This window comes from Podarcis liolepis (genome assembly GCF_965112155.1).
Source record: "Podarcis liolepis genome assembly, chromosome: 9".
NCBI classification, from domain to species: Eukaryota; Metazoa; Chordata; class Lepidosauria; order Squamata; family Lacertidae; genus Podarcis; species Podarcis liolepis.
In genome coordinates this window covers 59951784-59969120 of record NC_139564.1, presented here as the reverse complement: position 1 = coordinate 59969120, position 17337 = coordinate 59951784, and the positions used below count along the sequence as shown (strand labels likewise).

The 17337-nt window shown below is 43.3% G+C and overlaps 1 protein-coding gene across 1 annotated transcript; it reads right to left on the bottom strand.

Moving 5' to 3' along the window:
* Positions 1-944: 944 nt before the first annotated feature.
* NIPAL1 (NIPA like domain containing 1) lies at positions 945-16289 on the bottom strand. The gene is made up of 6 exons (XM_083460059.1): positions 16036-16289; positions 8806-9072; positions 7380-7436; positions 6065-6155; positions 4729-4889; positions 945-2973 (listed from the first exon to the last, which is right to left on the bottom strand). The coding sequence occupies exons 1-6, from the start codon at positions 16076-16078 to the stop codon at positions 2342-2344; spliced, it is 1251 nt and encodes a 416-aa protein (XP_083316185.1). The 5' UTR covers positions 16079-16289; the 3' UTR covers positions 945-2341.
* Between the last annotated feature and the right edge of the window lie 1048 nt (positions 16290-17337).

The following is a 17337-nucleotide window of genomic DNA, read 5'->3' as shown; positions in this document are numbered from 1 at the left end:
TCGAGTGTCTCAGAAGCCAAAGGTTTCGGAACCCAAACGCCGAAAACCCGGAAGTGAATGCTTCCGTTTTCGAACGTGCCTCGGAAGTTGAACGGCTTCTGAGGCACGTTCCTCAATTTTCTCAATTGAATTTGCCGACCACCCACTGTGCTTCGGTTGTCAAACGTTTCGGAAGTCGAACGTTCTTCCGGAACGGATTACGTTCGACAACAGAGGTACCACTGTATTACCTTAGAAAAATTCTAGTCATAGGAAGAGGTGAGACATTTTTTCAGCTACCTTGCTGGCTTCTGAAATCTGTGTCCACACAAACTTTCAAGTGGTATCTCTAGCACAGCTAGAAAGCAGCTCTTCTTAAAATACATATTTTCAAGATGCTGAATGCTATCCACTACCAACTTTTTCCAAAACTTGCAGCATAGGGCTTGTCCCAACTTCTGCTTGTCCCATGCATAGAAAGCCTGGGTCTGAGAGGTTTGCTGCTTGTCTTATGCTTTCTAGGCACAGACACAGGAGGCTTTGCCTTTGCCCTGCCCTCCCCCCCCCCCCGGAAAACCCACTTTTAAGCACTAAATCAGAACAATTGGCAGTTCACGCAAAATCCAATTACTGTTTTCTGATTCAGCACTAAACCATGCAAAAGCTCTCTTCATAAGAGTGATATCACGGCAGCAAAGTGGTTTTTTATGTACCGTATTTTTCGCTCTATAAGATGCACCAGACCACAAGACGCACCTAGTTTTTGAAGGAGGAAAACAAAAAAAATATTCTGAATCTCAGAAGCCAGAACAGCAAGAGGGATCGCTGCGCAGTGAAAGCAGCAATCCCTCTTGCTGTTCTGGCTTCTGGGATAGCTGCGTAGCCTGCATTCGCTCCATAAGACGCACACACATTTTCCCTTACTTTTTTTGGGGGGGGGTGAGTCTTATAGAGCAAAAAATACCGTACTCTCCACGTTAACTAGCGAAAAAGAGAATTGCCAATATAAGCCTTCTCCAAATTTTCTCAGTTCAGGTTTTCGTACACAAGGAAAGGATGCCTTATTGTTGTATGAAAAATATTCCCGTATCTGTTTATTTGCTTCATTCAAAAACAACTATGCCAGGTCATATGGAACCAGACCTCCCACTGCTCTACTCATCATTTCCATTGCTAAAAGTTCCTACAGGAACCAACATAAATTCCCCAAAACACTTCTCTCTCTCTCTCTCATTAAAAAGAAGTGGGCACAAACATATTTTATTGAAACAATATAATGCCCTCCCCCTTGTTTGGACATCATAGTATCAAACTTAAAATCTTTATATCAGAAAGTTAACATCTTAAAAATAAGTTTTATTCAAATGTATCAAGTCAAAATGTTTGTACACACACAAAAAATCCTGAATGACATTAAAGACTTCCCTGCACATAAAAGTATGCTTCTCTGATAAAGATTTTAAAATACAATGTTTGCTCATTTCAAAAAGGATGTTAACACTGGGTAAATAAGTGCGAACGAATGCGGTATTTTCTTCTCTGATTTTTTTTTAAAAAAGGTTTAAGTAAAAAAAAAAGGACAAATGCCATATCTTACAAAAATAAATAAATTTTAATCTACGGCATCTACTCTGCACGCAAAGGACTCATTTTTAGATAACTTACATTATCTTTAGTCACCTTTAGTTGGCACACTTTGTAGAAAATGATCATACATATTACAAAAAAATGGAATTAGTGCTCAAGTAGGAATGTAGCCTGAGGTTTTTCCTGAAACTACTAAAAAGGTTATCATGTCTGTTCTCCAGTAATGTGCAATTGATTCCCCATCTCTCTTACTGCCTTCTTCATGTGCGAACAAATTCAAGCTTTGAAGATGTCAGTAAGTGAAAATATGCTTCTATACCAGTTCATTCAGTGCTTTGCTAACTGGCATATGAGAGTCCTCTTTCACCAACATAGTGTTCTTTGCAAGAATTTTGAAAACTAGATACTTTCCACCCCTTTTGGACATTTGCTGAAAAACTCTGAATAATAAACATCCACTATACTTAGGTGACAACATTTGGGGAAGTCACGATTTTTACACACAGCAGCAACTTGGCCAAGAAAACCACTATTTCCCCCCAATGCAATGAAACCATAAAGTGCTATCTGTGAAAATATGTTATGTATACAATTCAGTTCTCTTTGCCAAGAGCACCACAATTGTCACTGAAGTTCATATGCTGGCAAAGATGGGAAGTACACACACACAAAATCATTATTTCCTTTTCTGATCATTGAGGACACCATCGCAACCACTTTCTGGCCTTCCGAGTACCACTCAGAGGTGCTTTGGTATAGGTTTTCCAAAGATGACTTAGTGGTGGCCACCCCTTTGTTCATTTCCTCGACTGAAGAGAGTGTTATCCTCATCACATGTCAAGGCTGGAGCCTCCATATTCTCCAATAAAGTATGATGAGCCTCGTAACCATGGAGAGGCAAGATTGGCTCCTTTTTAACAGAAGATGTCAACTGGCTCCAGGTGGTGCTGACATTTTTAAAAGCATGCAGGAAGAAGATGCCTATAATTATGGTGAAGAAGCCACTCAAGGTCCCAATGATATCGCCAAGCTCCATGCTATTCCATTCCTTGAAGAGGATGACAGAGCAGATCACCACCATGGTTGTGAAGCACACATAATAAATGGGTGTCACTAGAGATGTATGAAACACATCCAGTGATTTATTGAGGTAGTTAATCTGAGTACTGATAGACACCACCAAAACAGCTGCCAAAATATAAACCAATGGATGTCGGAAGACGGGCTTCTGATAAAGCATGTCTTTAATAGCAATGCCCAGACCCTTGACAGAGGAGACTGAGAACACACCAATCACTGAACAAATGGAAATGTACACCAGTATATTGCTCTGGCCGAGTCTTGGAGCAACACCAAAAATGAGGACCAGCGAGATCACAATTACGATAGTGGCAAATGCAACAAACACTGTTTGAGAGAAAGAGAAAGGAATATAATTAATGTGTGTGAAGAAGCAATTAATAAAATCACAATCAGGTCACTTCAGCGGGCTGGATCCAGATACCCATGAGCTCACACAATATTCCTATTCTTGGTGAGGGAATTGGGAGGGCCATTTCTGCTTATTCCCCCAGCAGCTCTCAAAAATCTGCTCCATAACATTTTCAAACAACATGGAAAGCAATGTTGATGGAACTTCATCACTTCCTCCTCCTCCTCCTCTTCCACGAGTGATTCATTTTAGCTCTGGATTCAAGCCAGCATGAAAATCATGAATTAAAGACAGCATAGCTCTTCCCGCTTTGGTGTGGAAATGTAGTTCCATGTATACATTAAAAACCTCTCCATTATCCTCTGAAGACCAAAGAAAGGGCTTTTGTGTACAGAGGAGTGCAAACTTAACACTCCTGCAGTGGGAGTTGTATGCACTCATCGGGCTCTAGATCAGAGGGAAATATATTTCACCTTCCAAGACTCTATGGAACTCTGCTTTGCTTTTGCAAAAAACTAAATTCAGTTCTGCATGCGGGGCTATTGCAGGAGAAGCCAGCTTTCTCAAAGCAGCTCCACTCTGCATTCTATACAATTGTACATTAAGAAGAAAGCTGATGACCATTTTCCTGTGCTCCAACTGGATTCCAGTACTCTACAGCAGACTGGATGCTCTGGCTCCCCAACCCCTATGGGCCATTTTGTCAGGTGGGGACAGTCACCCACCTATCATAACTATGAAGTCAGATGAAGCATTTTTGTTTGCCCGCGCAGGCAAAGACATAGAGCTTTGCAAGTGTCAACGATCAGCTGACAGGCAGTGGCAGCAAACACCACTTCTGGCAGAGAGCCATGTCTTTACCTGCGACATGACGTCAAAGGTAGGTCTGGCTGATGTGGCCTCACAGGTCCAAGGGCTGGAGGTTCCTATCTGCTGTTCTATGCAAACAGCAAATGCACAATGGATCAAAGTTTCTCAGCCAAGGGAAGTTCAAGAGAAAGCTCAGCAGCCAGGAATGCACTTTGAACCCAACAATTCAGGGTCCAAAAGAACCTTAGGCATGATGAGGGCCGGGAAAGCACTCTGGAGGAGCCACAATAAACAGTACAGGGTTTAATGGGCCAAATTGCTTTGGTATAAGGATGCTTCGCATGTCCAACATTGCCTCAGAAGCAAGAGAAAGCCACTGTGTGCCTCCACCCCTCAATTCCTTCAGAGCCAAAGTGCAAGGATATTTGCTCAAGCAATTAAACAGGCAGAGTACACAGTAATGTCAAGCTTGACTGCCTAACAAAATTAGTTTCCTGATCTCTGCAAAGCTACACACCCCTGCACCTGTCTGCATGGAAGAAGGGAGTATGGGTCCCACCCAACGTTTACTTTCTTCTGCTTTTATTGTTTGGTACTAGCAGCAGAGAGGGTGAAAGGACAATGTCAAGTGATACCAATGTCTGATCTGAACATTCACAGATCACAACTGCAAAGAGCCTGGGAGCAGTGGGGAAACAGGATGCATCCACCTAGTGGGGTTGCCAGTCTAGCATCCAGGCCCATCTAACGTCCTATATTGGATGTAACATGGCAATGGAGGTCTATGCATTGTAGAGTACAATATGCACAGTCCACAATCCATCAACCCTATGAATGAGCAGGTTCTGCAGTAAAGCAGAAACTCCAACAAGGTACGCATTGCATTTACTTGTTCCAAGCCAATCATCTGAATGACATACCTGGGTCTTTTAGCTTTATCTCCATTTCATCCAATGATGTAACCTGTTCCTCTTCAGGTGCATGAATCACCATCACAGTGGACCCCAAAATGCTCAATACGCAGCCCAGCTTCCCATGAATATTGAGCTCTTCATTCAAAAAATAGGAAGATAATATTGCGCTATTTGGATTTAAACGAAAAGAACACCACCTTAAATATAGCAAGTAACAGTATCTAGAATGTCAAAACTATAAATATGACAAATCGAAAAACTGAAGTTCAGAACAACCTCAATGAATAAGAACAAAGGAAAATACAATGCATATTTGCAAAGTAAGATAAGGCTAGTTTGTGTACATATTTGTGGCACCACACCCTAAAGAATATTGTAGGGCAGTGACCTGAAAATTTCCTGCTCTTGCTGATTCTGTGGAATGCCATTCCCTCTGCCATATATGAGCTAGCAACCATCAGCTGCACCCAATGTCTTATAAAGACTTCTTTTCATGTGTCTTTTCATGCCTGCATCACATGCACCTGTTCCAAAACACAGAAAGTGTTAGACAGGTGCAGGTGTACACTAGCTCTCCTAAAAGGCAAGTCATCATCTCAGCTTGACAAGCACCATAAATTGTTCATCGACTCACTGTTTCCAAAGCACAGCATTTCAAATATCACCTAGTGAAATCAAAAGCTTGATGCCACTGGGCTTAATGTGGAATTTAATGCCACATGTGTTAAAATATCACATTACGAAGAAAGGCACTTTGTTCTGCAGAAAACATGGGGTTATTTCCATTTGTTTCAGCTGATTTTTAAGCAGTTGACAATATCCTCTTCTCAGAAGAAATACTGTGTATTTTACGTATGAAATGTAAAAAGGAAGCTGCTCTCAGCTGTATCAGATTCAGACTGTAAAACCACTGCCACCGCTTTGGCTTTCCCCAGATGGACAATTGCAGACCATTTAAATCATTGGAGTCGCCTGGCGCCTGCCAATGAAATTTTTATGCTAGGCAAAATCCTTTTTTCCCCAGTTGTTACAATTTAATATTTTCATCATGCTGTTTTTAGTATGTTACCTGTACACTTATAACCATTCTCTTTTCTATTTCGAAAGACTGTCTAAATAGACTTCTGCTCTGGTTCAGAGAGCCTGCTCTTATTTTTGTTGCTTCTGGGGCAAGGCGCCCCAAGAACTTGCCTGAAAGACGTGGTAGAAATATCCACAATAAAACAAGAGTGTAAGAGCTGGCAACTTGCTAACTTGCTTTCGGCCCAGTCAAATGACAGTTTTCAGAGTGCTTAATAGAGTGTACTGGATGTTGCTATGAGGAAAATAAATTTGTACTGACCTTATGAGAACACTCAGTGCACCCAAAGGGGTGACCAAAGTGGCTGGTGCAAAGGCATAGGCGGCAAAGTTTGCTGCTTCCCCTATTCCCACTGCAAAAGAAACTGTTGTTAGCAAGGCAACTGAGATTTCCCGACAGTTGCAAGAACCTTGTTGTAAATGTGTGCTAATAGTTCCAACCTAGAAAGAATTTATACGTCCAGTGACAACTTTGAAGCATGAAGTACTGCAATACCTCAAGGACCGCCTCTTTCCATATGAACCTACCTAGACCCTGAGATCATCTTCTGAGGCCCTTCTTCATGTGCCTCCTCCTCGAGAGGTGCGGAGGGTGGCAACAGGAGAACGGGGCCTTCTCTGCAGTGGCTCCCTGTCTGTGGAATGCTCTCCCCAGGGAAATTTGCCTGGTGCCTTTATTATATACCTTTAAGCACCAGGCAAAATTGTTCCTTTTTAACCAGGCCTTTGGTTGACCTGAACGACATCCTGTACCCTTTTATAATGCGGCTCATTTTTGGTGGGGGGATTATTGGGTTATTGTTTTTATTTTGATTTCATATATTGTGATCTTTTCTGTGAACAGCCCTGAGACCTCCGGGTGTACAGTGGTATATAAATTCAATCAATCAATCAGTTGAGAAAGATCTTAAATATATGTGCAAAGAGCGTTTGTTGGAAACAAAAGTGTTGTGCCTTTCCAAAGTGGCCCCTAAGCTATAACCTCACTGACTGTAAACAAATGAAGTTATTGTTCTGTTCTAAGAGTGCCTCATCCTTACTTAGATCCTCGGGGTGAGGATTAAGAGGTCACAGGTTCCCCATCACCTAATTGTAATACCTTGCTGCTGGGAGACAAGAATGCTGCCAGAGTTATTTATGGAAGACCTCTGCTGTGGGAACAACCGGGAGAGATTTCTCTAATAACACAACTATAGTAGTGGTCATCTTACCCAGCACCCATCTTAAGTGAGGGTGTCTGTTGCACCATCTGGGAAATCTGGCAAAATCATGGGCTGAGGAAACACCATACATTTAAAACACATCACCTCGCTCCCCGCTACAGCAAGGAATCCTGGGAGCTACAGCTTAACCCTCACAGAGCTACAATTCCCAGCATCTTTAAGCTACAGCTTCCAGGAAGTGTGCTTTTAAACTACATTAAATGTATGGCATGTGCACAGTCATGGTTTCCAAACAAGTATATGCACATAAGCTTTAAACACCAGTGCGTTCCTACAAGAAAAAACTGCCATTTGGCAGTGTGTGGAGCTGCCTGTATACTTTTAAAACAAATAGAGAAGCTCTTTAATACTCACTTGAAAGCAGCCCTGCCCACCACAGCCATTCCTTCAGGTAAGAGTGCCCACCCTGTCCTTAAAAGAGAAAGGCACTATTTTCAGTGAAAAGAATCAAGGAAAAGCCATAAAATATTTGAGGTATACCATCTTGCTTGTTTTCATATTTTTAAAAAGTGCTCTCTTATCCAAGTAAACCTCTAAGCCAGGCATCCCCAAACTTGGCCCTTCAGAAGTTTTGGAACTACAACTCCCATCATCCCTAGCTAACAGGACCTGTGGTCAGGGATGGTGGGAGTTGTAGTCCCAAAACATATAGAGGGCCGAGTTTGCCTATGCTTGCTCTAAGCAGTTTTTTACTCCATTACTCTACCTGCCAATGCCAAAGAGAAAAGCTGGATGGTAAAACAACCCAAAATCTAGGGAAGTTATTTTAATGTACAGTTATTCTACTGTGTGCCAACACTGAAAAGTAGTAATATTAACAGTAACAAAGATTTACATTGTATTATTTTCACACCTCGCCAAGAACTTATTTAGCTGAAAAGTGAGTAAATATTGCAAGCTCCCAAAACAAACTGCTCACAAATTCATAACACAGAAGTTGTTATCTACTCTTCACAGCACTCCAACTATGACTATTTGGACTACTGCAATGCGCTCTACACGGAGCTACCTTTGTAGGTGACCCGGAAACTACAACTAATCCAGAATGCGGCAGCTAGACTTGTGACTGGGAGCGGCCACCGAGACCACATCTTGAAAGACCTACATTGGCTCCCAGTACGTTTCCGAGCACAATTCAAAGCGTTGGTGCTGACCTTTAAAGCCCTAAACGGCCTCGGTCCAGTATACCTGAAGGAGCGTCTCCACCCCCATCGTTCAGCCTGGACACTGAGGTCCAGCGCCGAGGGCCTTCTGGCGGTTCCCCCACTGCGAGAAGTGAGGTTGCAGGGAATCAGGCAGAGGGCCTTCTTGGTGGTAGCGCCTGCCCTGTGGAACGCCCTCCCATCAGATGTCAAAGAAATTAACGACTATCTAATGTTTAGAAGACACCTGAAGGCAGCTCTGTTTAGGGTAGTTTTTAATGACTGATGTTTTAATCTATTTTTAATCTTTTGTTGGAAGCCGCCTAGATGGCGGGGTATAAATATTAAATTATTATAATTATAATTATATTATGACAGTTTCAAATACACATTTCAGAAATAGAAGCCATGCTTTTGGACTTGAGCTTTTGAACATTTAAGAGAGGTTGGTTACAACTTTGAATGTTATAAAGCGCAGTGCTATTTTTTTTCTGGAAAAAGAGGTGCGAGAACTCACCACAAACGCCTCCCTTGTTCAGATAACAGCAATGGCACCCACCTGAGAGGTGCTAGAACTGAGGTCTGGCAAATTCCAGCTTTTAAAAAAAGCCCTGTATAAAAAAATAAGTATTTCTTACCTGCTCTAGTGAACCCCTTTTCAGCCAACTGTAAAAGGCCCTTCTTTTTCAATATAAAGCTGGAACCAACAAAGATACTTGAGCCTATAGCCAAGGCGACACCTACATACAAGCTGTATTTGGTTCCCGTGGGCACCGAAACACTCAGCTCGGTTTCATTGGAATATCTGCCGGAATAGGCAAAGAAAGAAGCTTCTAGCGTTGATACATTGAGGATTTGACACCAGGCATGATGAGAGTTGGGGCAGACCAGAGGAAACACGTCACCTGGGAAAAGAAGAAAAATATATTGATGACTGAAGCACATCAAATCCGCACACACAAAAGACTAAAAGCAACCATGCACATCTGTAACAAATGAAAACTCTTGCCCCCGCTCCAGGTTTTCATAGAGCTTATTACTACATTGAGAAGCCCATCTTCTAATACTGCCGCTTCCAAGGCAGGAATAATCACTGAAAACATCCATTAAAAATGGAAGCGAAGAATAATGCGATACTTAACAATGCATAAGAAGGCCGTAACTACGTCAAGCCTCTGGAATTTGTCTTTATATCTCACTTGTCTTGGAGCAAAGGAACAAAGCAAGGAAAGTTTCCCAATTTTGAATTTGGCTCGACAACAAAGTAAAACAGTTCTAAGTTTGAAGATGAGGGGAGAAGATTGATGAGAGGTTCCTAGTTTTCAGGAGCAGCTTCTAGAATACCACAGTGATGCACTGTTATAGATAGCATTGTATGGACAATTGCCAACCTATATATTTCTATAAACGGAAACAACAGTATGCATGTAGTTTCTCACAAAAAACAAAAACCTGACCCAGTAATACCATCCCTGGAATTAACACTGGGGAGATATATAAACAGCCCTGGGATAAATATTATGGATGGTAGATAAAATACATTAATAAATAAAATAATCAATATGAACATATTTTCCTAACAGATCTCTCCTCACCGAAAGAGAATATTTTACTTCTAAGAGTCTTCTTTAGAATGCACAGGGATGTAAAACAGGGCCTCAAACTGATTTGGACCACTCATCCCTCTCACCCTGTGTCAAGTACTCTGACTGGCAGCCGGTTCCCAGGGTCTCTAGCATGCAGCAGAGTGATGTTGACAGGCAGCTGGGAGGGGGAGGCGTGCGGAGGAAAATAGCTGAAGGCAGAATTTGTGTCTGAATAGCATGGGGAGACTTTTTAGAGAGCTGTCCCAGAGAGGCAGGCACCCCAAGAGATATGTAAGACTAAACAGGGAGCTAAATAATCAGCAGAGTCCTAGGTTACTTTCAGAAGAGCATTGCATCAGACACCGGTTCTGTTGCCAAATCTCGCATTAGTTGAATTTCATGCAAACTAATATGGGTCCATATAGTTAAAGCTATGGTTTTCCCAGTAGTGATGTATGGAAGTGAGAGCTAGACCATAAAGAAGGCTGATCACCGAAGAATTGATGCTTTTGAATTATGGTGCTGGAGGAGACTCTTGAGAGTCCCATGGACTGCAAGAAGATCAAACCTATCAATTCTGAAGGAAATCAGCTCTGAGTGCTCACTGGAAGGACAAATTCTGAAGCTGAGGCTCCAATAATTTGGCTACCTCATGAGAAAAGAAGACTGCCTGGAAAAGACCCTAATGTTGGGAAAGATGGAGGGCACAAGGAGAAGGGGACGGCAGAGGACGAGATGGTTGAACAGTGTTCTCAAAACTACCAACATGAGTTTGGCCAAACTGCGGGAGGCAGTGGAAGACAGGAGTGCCTGGCGTGCTCTGGTCCATGGGGTCACGAAGAGTCGGACATGACTAAACGACAACAATATGGAATTTACTTAGTCTGGAGGGGAAAAGTTAATTGGCACTGGGTGGGTGGGCCCTTCATGAATATACATTCCCCAGAAGAAAGTCATTCATTCATGAAGTTTTCATCATGATCCCCTGCCATCCAAGTACCGGGGGTGGGGTGGGGAATGGGAGGCAGCGGGAGACAGATGGTCCCTTCATTTCAGCAAGGACTTGAGTGTAAAGCAGATTCCCTTTTTTTTTAAGCAAATGGTTTTGCTTACAGATGGGCAACAGCACGATGTCCGGATGGTGATTTAACAGCTAGAGGAGATTGCAGACCACAGTGCTGCTCGTTCCAATTTTTCAAATTCTACCTACGTCTAGCAATGCAATTTATTTTATTTTTTTTAAAGATTTTTTTAAAGCTAACAATGCAATTCTTGGCACAACGAAGGGGGGGGGGGGGAGAATACCACCACAACTTACAGTGCACATTCTTGGTTGTGGAGAGAGAGGTCCCCTTAAAAGCGGAGAAGCAGGCTCTACCTTTATAGTTGCCCCAAACAGTTAAATAATGAAGTTATTGCTCCTCTTTAAAGAGGAGTCCAGAATCCAGTTTCTTCCTTCTCTCAGCTGCTAGGAGGTGAACCGCATGAGTCAAGGAGCACCGATGGACAAAGGCACTCAAATACTAAACACATACTAATGTCGCCACAAGAAGCCTCCTCAGCAATCTTTCTCCACATGGTATTCCTTTGAATATATCTCATTTCTGAAGCAAGATTGCTTCGTCACGTGCACAGCTCCCCTCAATGCTCAAGGTATAAAGTGCTATTTATTCATCATTTCTGAGGTAAAGTTATTTACCATTCAGAAGTCAAATACACATTTATTTGTATCTGCAAGGCAAAAGATTGCATCTTAAAAAAAAGAACTGTAGTCTGGAGTAACACACACACACACACACAGAGCGGAATATTGGTTGTTGCTGCAGGCAGTAGCAAAATCCTATTAGACCAGTGGTCTCTCAATATTCTTCTGAAATGAATACATAAACGGAAAGTATTAAGTGGAGATCAGCTGGGTAGCAGCTTAATTTTTGTGTGTTGTTTTTGTTTAAATGTTTTTGTTATGTCTTTGGTTACTCCTCTTTTCTCACAAATAGTGTAATTAAATAAGTTAAGCTCTTATATTATTGCTATAGATTTTAATCCTTTAATATCTTGTCTTGTGAAGAATACAGAAGTTTTAATATTAAAATGCCATTGAAATCAGAAAGCACATTGAATTCATCTTCTGGAAGTGGTATGACAAGGTTTTTATTTGAGCAGATATTTCAGTTAGGAATTCAACGCAAGTCTAATTTACTGTGTACATGTGTGACAGAAACCAAGGACAGAGTAAATAACCATTTTCTATCTCTACACTAAAATCTGATATAAAATCCAAATTTCACTTGTCACAATAGCAGACTTCAATTGTTGTGTAAAAAAAGAAAATGATACCCGGTAAAACAACAGCAGTGTTTTGGTGCTTTCAAAAGGGGGCTTAATATTATACATGGCCTGTTCAGATATCACTGGCAGCATGTTAGCTTTAACATCAGATTTTCCTCAGAAAGGGTAAATAGCAGACAAAGTTAGCAAGGGTCGATGTACTCCTTCCCTTCTTAATGGAAATAAATACTTCAAATAAAGTACTGTAATGTACAATTATCCTCTCAAAACTAGAAGGGCAGATAAAGATTTTCCTCATGAGCACCTCCATCTCACATTCCCGCCAAAAACCGAGAGACAAAATTGCAGCCTGTCAAGTTCCATTCAAAGCAGCCTGCAAGTTGAACTACCTGCCACCTAGAACCTCAGAGGTTAATGGGCAGCTGCGAAGCACTTTTGCAAAACGAAGAAAGGGAAACGGAGATAATTATCAACCAAACTACATGATTGATAGCTAACTTTTGATATGTATACAAGAGGAGGGAGATGAAGGGAGGAGTAGGAAGCAAACACCCGGACAATGACTCGCAGTGTTTACATATTTCAGAATGCTGCGGTTTCACTGACAGAAGGGCCGCATTGCTTAAATTGCTTTGATGACTACTCTCAGTTTCAATAGAAAATAACTGTGCATGTGTGCCCAGTCAGATTGAGTCAGATCAGATTTTCATTTCAATGAGACTTATCTTGCTTTCAGGGCCAGACATTTGCCAACTCACTTCCTATGAAACACACGGCTCTCATTTGCTAGAATCAACACAGCAACACCGCTTCAAATATACGTTCTGTGCGGTTTTAAATCGAGGGCTTATAACCTAGTCACATGAGCTTTTTTGTGGAACAACTGCAGTTATAGAATCACAGAATTGTAGAGTTGGAAAGGACCTCAAGGGTCACAGAGTCCAACACCCTGCAATGCAGAAATCTCAACTAAAACATCCATGACCCATGACTATCCAACCTCTGCTTAAAAGTCTCAGATCAGAAATCACACATCGTTTTCACATCACTTGAGCGCTGTGCCCCACAGTGGAAGAAGCCATTAGCTCCAAAGTGGTTCTGCCAGTGCTTTATAGAGATGTTCATGTGTTCAGTTCAATTGACAACACCCATCATGTGACCTGCTATCATGCCTCCCTGACGAGGTAAGAATAAAAGGTAATTTAATAAGTGGCAAACCTTTCACTAGGTAATCATGCAATTCTGAAAGTTAGCACGTGAACTACATCCATTATACTGCTGATATAAATATCAAACCTTTCCACCTGGTAATAAATTACATCATATTATACCATTTCCCCACCCTGTGACAAACATCACCCTATGTAGTTTCTTGTACAGTCATACCTCGGGTTGAATGTGCTTCAGGTTGATCGCTTTCGGGTTGTGCTCCGTGGCAACCCGAAAGTAACGGAGTGCGTTACTTCCAGGTTTCGCTGCTCACGCATGCACAGATGCTCAAAATGACGTCATGCGCATGCATGGAAGCGGCAAAACGCAACCCACGCACACGCAGACGCACTGTCGCGTCTTACGTTCTATTCAGGATGCGAACAGGGCTCCGGAACGGATCCCGTTAGCATCCCGAGGTACCACTGTACAGAAGAACCTTGGTTTTCAAACGTAATATGTTCCGGAAGTCTGTTCAACTTCCAAGGCATGTTCGAAAACGGAAACATTCAATTCTGGGTTTTCAGTTTTCGGCTTCTGAAAAGTTTGGCACAGTGCCAGATTTACGTATAAGTTAAACAAGCTATAGCTTAGGGCCCCACTCTCTTGGGGGCCCCCCAAAAATTTAAAGGAATAAAACCTGGATGTACGGTACATTTCCAAAACATAAGATAAAAAACAAATAAAATAAAACCTACATACAGCAACAGTGTTTTGTGTTGTGTAGGCTCCTGTGATGTAAGTAATGGGCCCCGCCTGCTAGCCTGCTCCCCAAAATATCACTGGTTTGCTCATTTGTATATATAGGGCGCCTGCATTCTGCATGGAATATATTTCAGTTCAACAATTACTTCGATAAAATACATATTTTGTTATGTGCAAATGGCTTTAGATACCTATTAGGTCCATAAATTACCATATAGCATATATTCAACACAAAAAACAGCGACAATTTGTTGTTGACAAAGGACAGCTGGACATATAAAGGGCCCCATTACCCTCAGTAGCTTAGGGCCTCATCAAACCTAAATCCGGCCCTGGTTCGGCAGCCGAGACCTTCGAAAACTGAGGTTTGACTGTACAGTGTATTGAGCAAAACCACTTCTGTCCTCTCATTATCCTATTTCATCCTTTTTACTATGATCCCACACTCATGGAACTACATTTTTATTCGAGACCTACTCATGCAGGGCCTTTCTACCATAAGTGTAAATAAGCCATCTATCATAAAGACACTGCAGTCTCTGCTGCCTCATTCCTAAGAAAACACGAACCCCGAGTCAGTGGAGGACCTTGGGGTCTCCAATTTCAGTGGCGCTACCCCACTGCCTCTCACGCTCATTCTAAATAATAGCTGCGCAGCCGAACTGGTCGCACTCCCCTAAATTTGCCTCTGCCTGGGTATGTGGCTGGAAACCCTGAAATTTCACACTGCTCAGAGACTGGAGTGGCACAAAACAATATAATAACAGCTTAAATATGGCTATCCATACAATCTTTGGCATGCATTATTTCACTGCAGTTGAAACAGAGGTGCTTTCTTCAAATTTTAAGGGTATTGCTTTATTAGTGGTTGGGCTCATGCGTTTCATATTATTACTTGCAAGCTGCTCTTTGATTTCCCCCCACAAAAATTATAAAGAGTGGTGTACTGTGTAAATACAACAAATAATCTATAATACTGCCCATGACCCTTTTTATAGAGACACCCAATCAACAGGGACAGCTTTCCCACCACTGCACCACACACCAGAGGGAAGTTTAACCTGTTGCATTTCTGCTCCCAGCTGAGCAGTGTTAGAAACTAAGATATGAAGGCTAGGAGCTAAACGGCGTCTTAAACCTAGCTTATGGGCACCACAATGGAATGTCTAGGCACATTTTTTTTAAATAACAAGAATACAAGGCTGAAAATGAATGAACTGCAGCTAAAATCTTGTGTTCGTTTTTCACATGGGCAAGTCCTTCCCCTGCCAACCCCCCTAATATTTCTTAAGAGGGTCTCTTCTCCATTCTTCAGAGAGTAGCTGGAAGTGGGGAGGCAGAAAAAGGTTCTCCTTTCCTTCCACTCTGCTGTTTTAATCTGATATCTTAGGCGCAAAACTGCGCCCAGAGCTCAGAAACTGCTGGCGCTAATGAAATTCCCGGTGGCAAAATGCGCCAAGAACAATGGGAGTTTCAAACACTGCTGTTGAGCTTTGCAAGAAACGTTGGCCACTGTAGGCAGGCAAAAAGAAGGGGGGGTGAGAAAGCAAACGCCTGGAGAAGCAGGCGCAGAGACCATTTAGAAGACATCTGAAGGCAGCCCTGTTCAGGGAAGTCTGTAATGTGGCATATTTTAATGTATTTTTAATCTTTGTTGGAAGCTGCCCAGAGTGGCTGGGGAAACCCAGCCAGATGGGCGGGGTACAAATAATAAAATTATTATGATGATGATTATTGGTGCCAACTCCCTGGGGTCCTGAGCACCCAAAAATTCCCCATGAAGGTGTCGGGCACCCACAAATTTCGGTGCATGGCCCCCACGGCCTCGGGCACCCACGGTCTCGGGGCCAAGCTGGCACTCCTGGCAGAGACCATGCTGCCTCCAAAACCTCGAGCAACTCGCAGATTTAGGGCTTCTAACCAAAAAGAAAGAACTTCCCCTGGCTGGAGCAAAATATCCTCAGGTGTTCATCCCCCCCCCCTTCCACCTCTCGATGTGGAAATCAGGCATCAACAAGGGGATGTGGGATGGGATGCGATTTCGGGGGGGGGGGTTTACCCCGCGCGACAAAGACTGACCTTCGCGGCACGCGCTCCGGAGGAACGCCGCTTTCTCTCCCATGGCACTTTCTCCAAAGGCGCGCTGCGCCAGAATCGAGTCCCCTTACGCACGGCTCTCGCAACCGTGCCAAACGCAGAAAGCTCTCGCCGCTTCCAAGGCGAGCCCGCCCCCTTTCCGCTTGGAAGAAGGAGCACTTTCTCGCCGCCTCTCCCTTGCCGGCCAATCGCAGCCCCAGGGCGGGAGTGTAGGGCAGAGCGCGCCGACCTCCCAAGCGCCTCTCGCTTCTTCCACATCCCCATCCTCCTTCTCGCCGGTCCATTGTGACGTAACAATGGCGAGTTGGCCGGCGAGGGAACTCCGCGCTAGCCCGCGTTCCTGGTATGGCGAAACTCCTTGCATAAGTGATATGAGCCTCGCCTCATTTCCATTACGCACTTCCATCATTCAAGGCTGAGGCATCCGAGCCCCTACCCAAAACCAGTTTCTCCAGAGTCATGGGGGATAAACCTTTCTCTTCAACCAGGCTGATTAACACACATGTGTTTGGGGCAGGGGGTCGGTTATTGGTTCGTTTTGGTTTAATTATGTACTTTGTATTCTCATTTTGTGTCTTTCTGTTGTGAACGGCCCCCGCGATCATTGGCCGAAGGGCAGTATACAGATTTAATAATACTATTCTTGTTTATTAATCTGAATTACTTTCTCTTAATGTTCTAGCTCAAGAGCAATTGAGAAGATGCATCCACACCACAACCATACCATTCGTATTCTGCTATTTTTCTGGGGAAAGAAGTGCCGGAGCTCACCATGAACACCTCCCTCGTTCTCTTAGAATGGCAGTGGCACCCACCTAAAAAAAAAGCCCTGAGTATTTCTCCGTATGGGACGCAGGTGGCGCTGTGGGTTAAACCACAGAGCCTAGGACTTGGTGATCAGAAGGTCAGCAGTTCGAATCTCCACGACAGGGTGAGCTCCCGTTGCTCCGTCCCTGCTCCTGCCCATCTAACACTTCGAAAGCACATCAAGGTGCAAGTAGATAAATAGGTATTGGTGGGACGGTAAACGGCATTTTCGTGCGCTGCTCTGGTTCGCCAGAAGTGGCTTAGTCATGCTGGCCACATGACCCGGAAGCTGTACGCTGGCTCCCTCGGCCAATAAAGCGAGATGAGCGCTGCAACCCCAGAGTCGGCCACGACTGGACCTAATGGTCAGGGGTCCCTTTACCTTATTACTCCATAGTCAGGCCACTCCAACTACGCTTAAACACACACAGGCAGGTTTGTTCCGTGTGTAAATGTCATCCGTGTGGGAAGGACTGC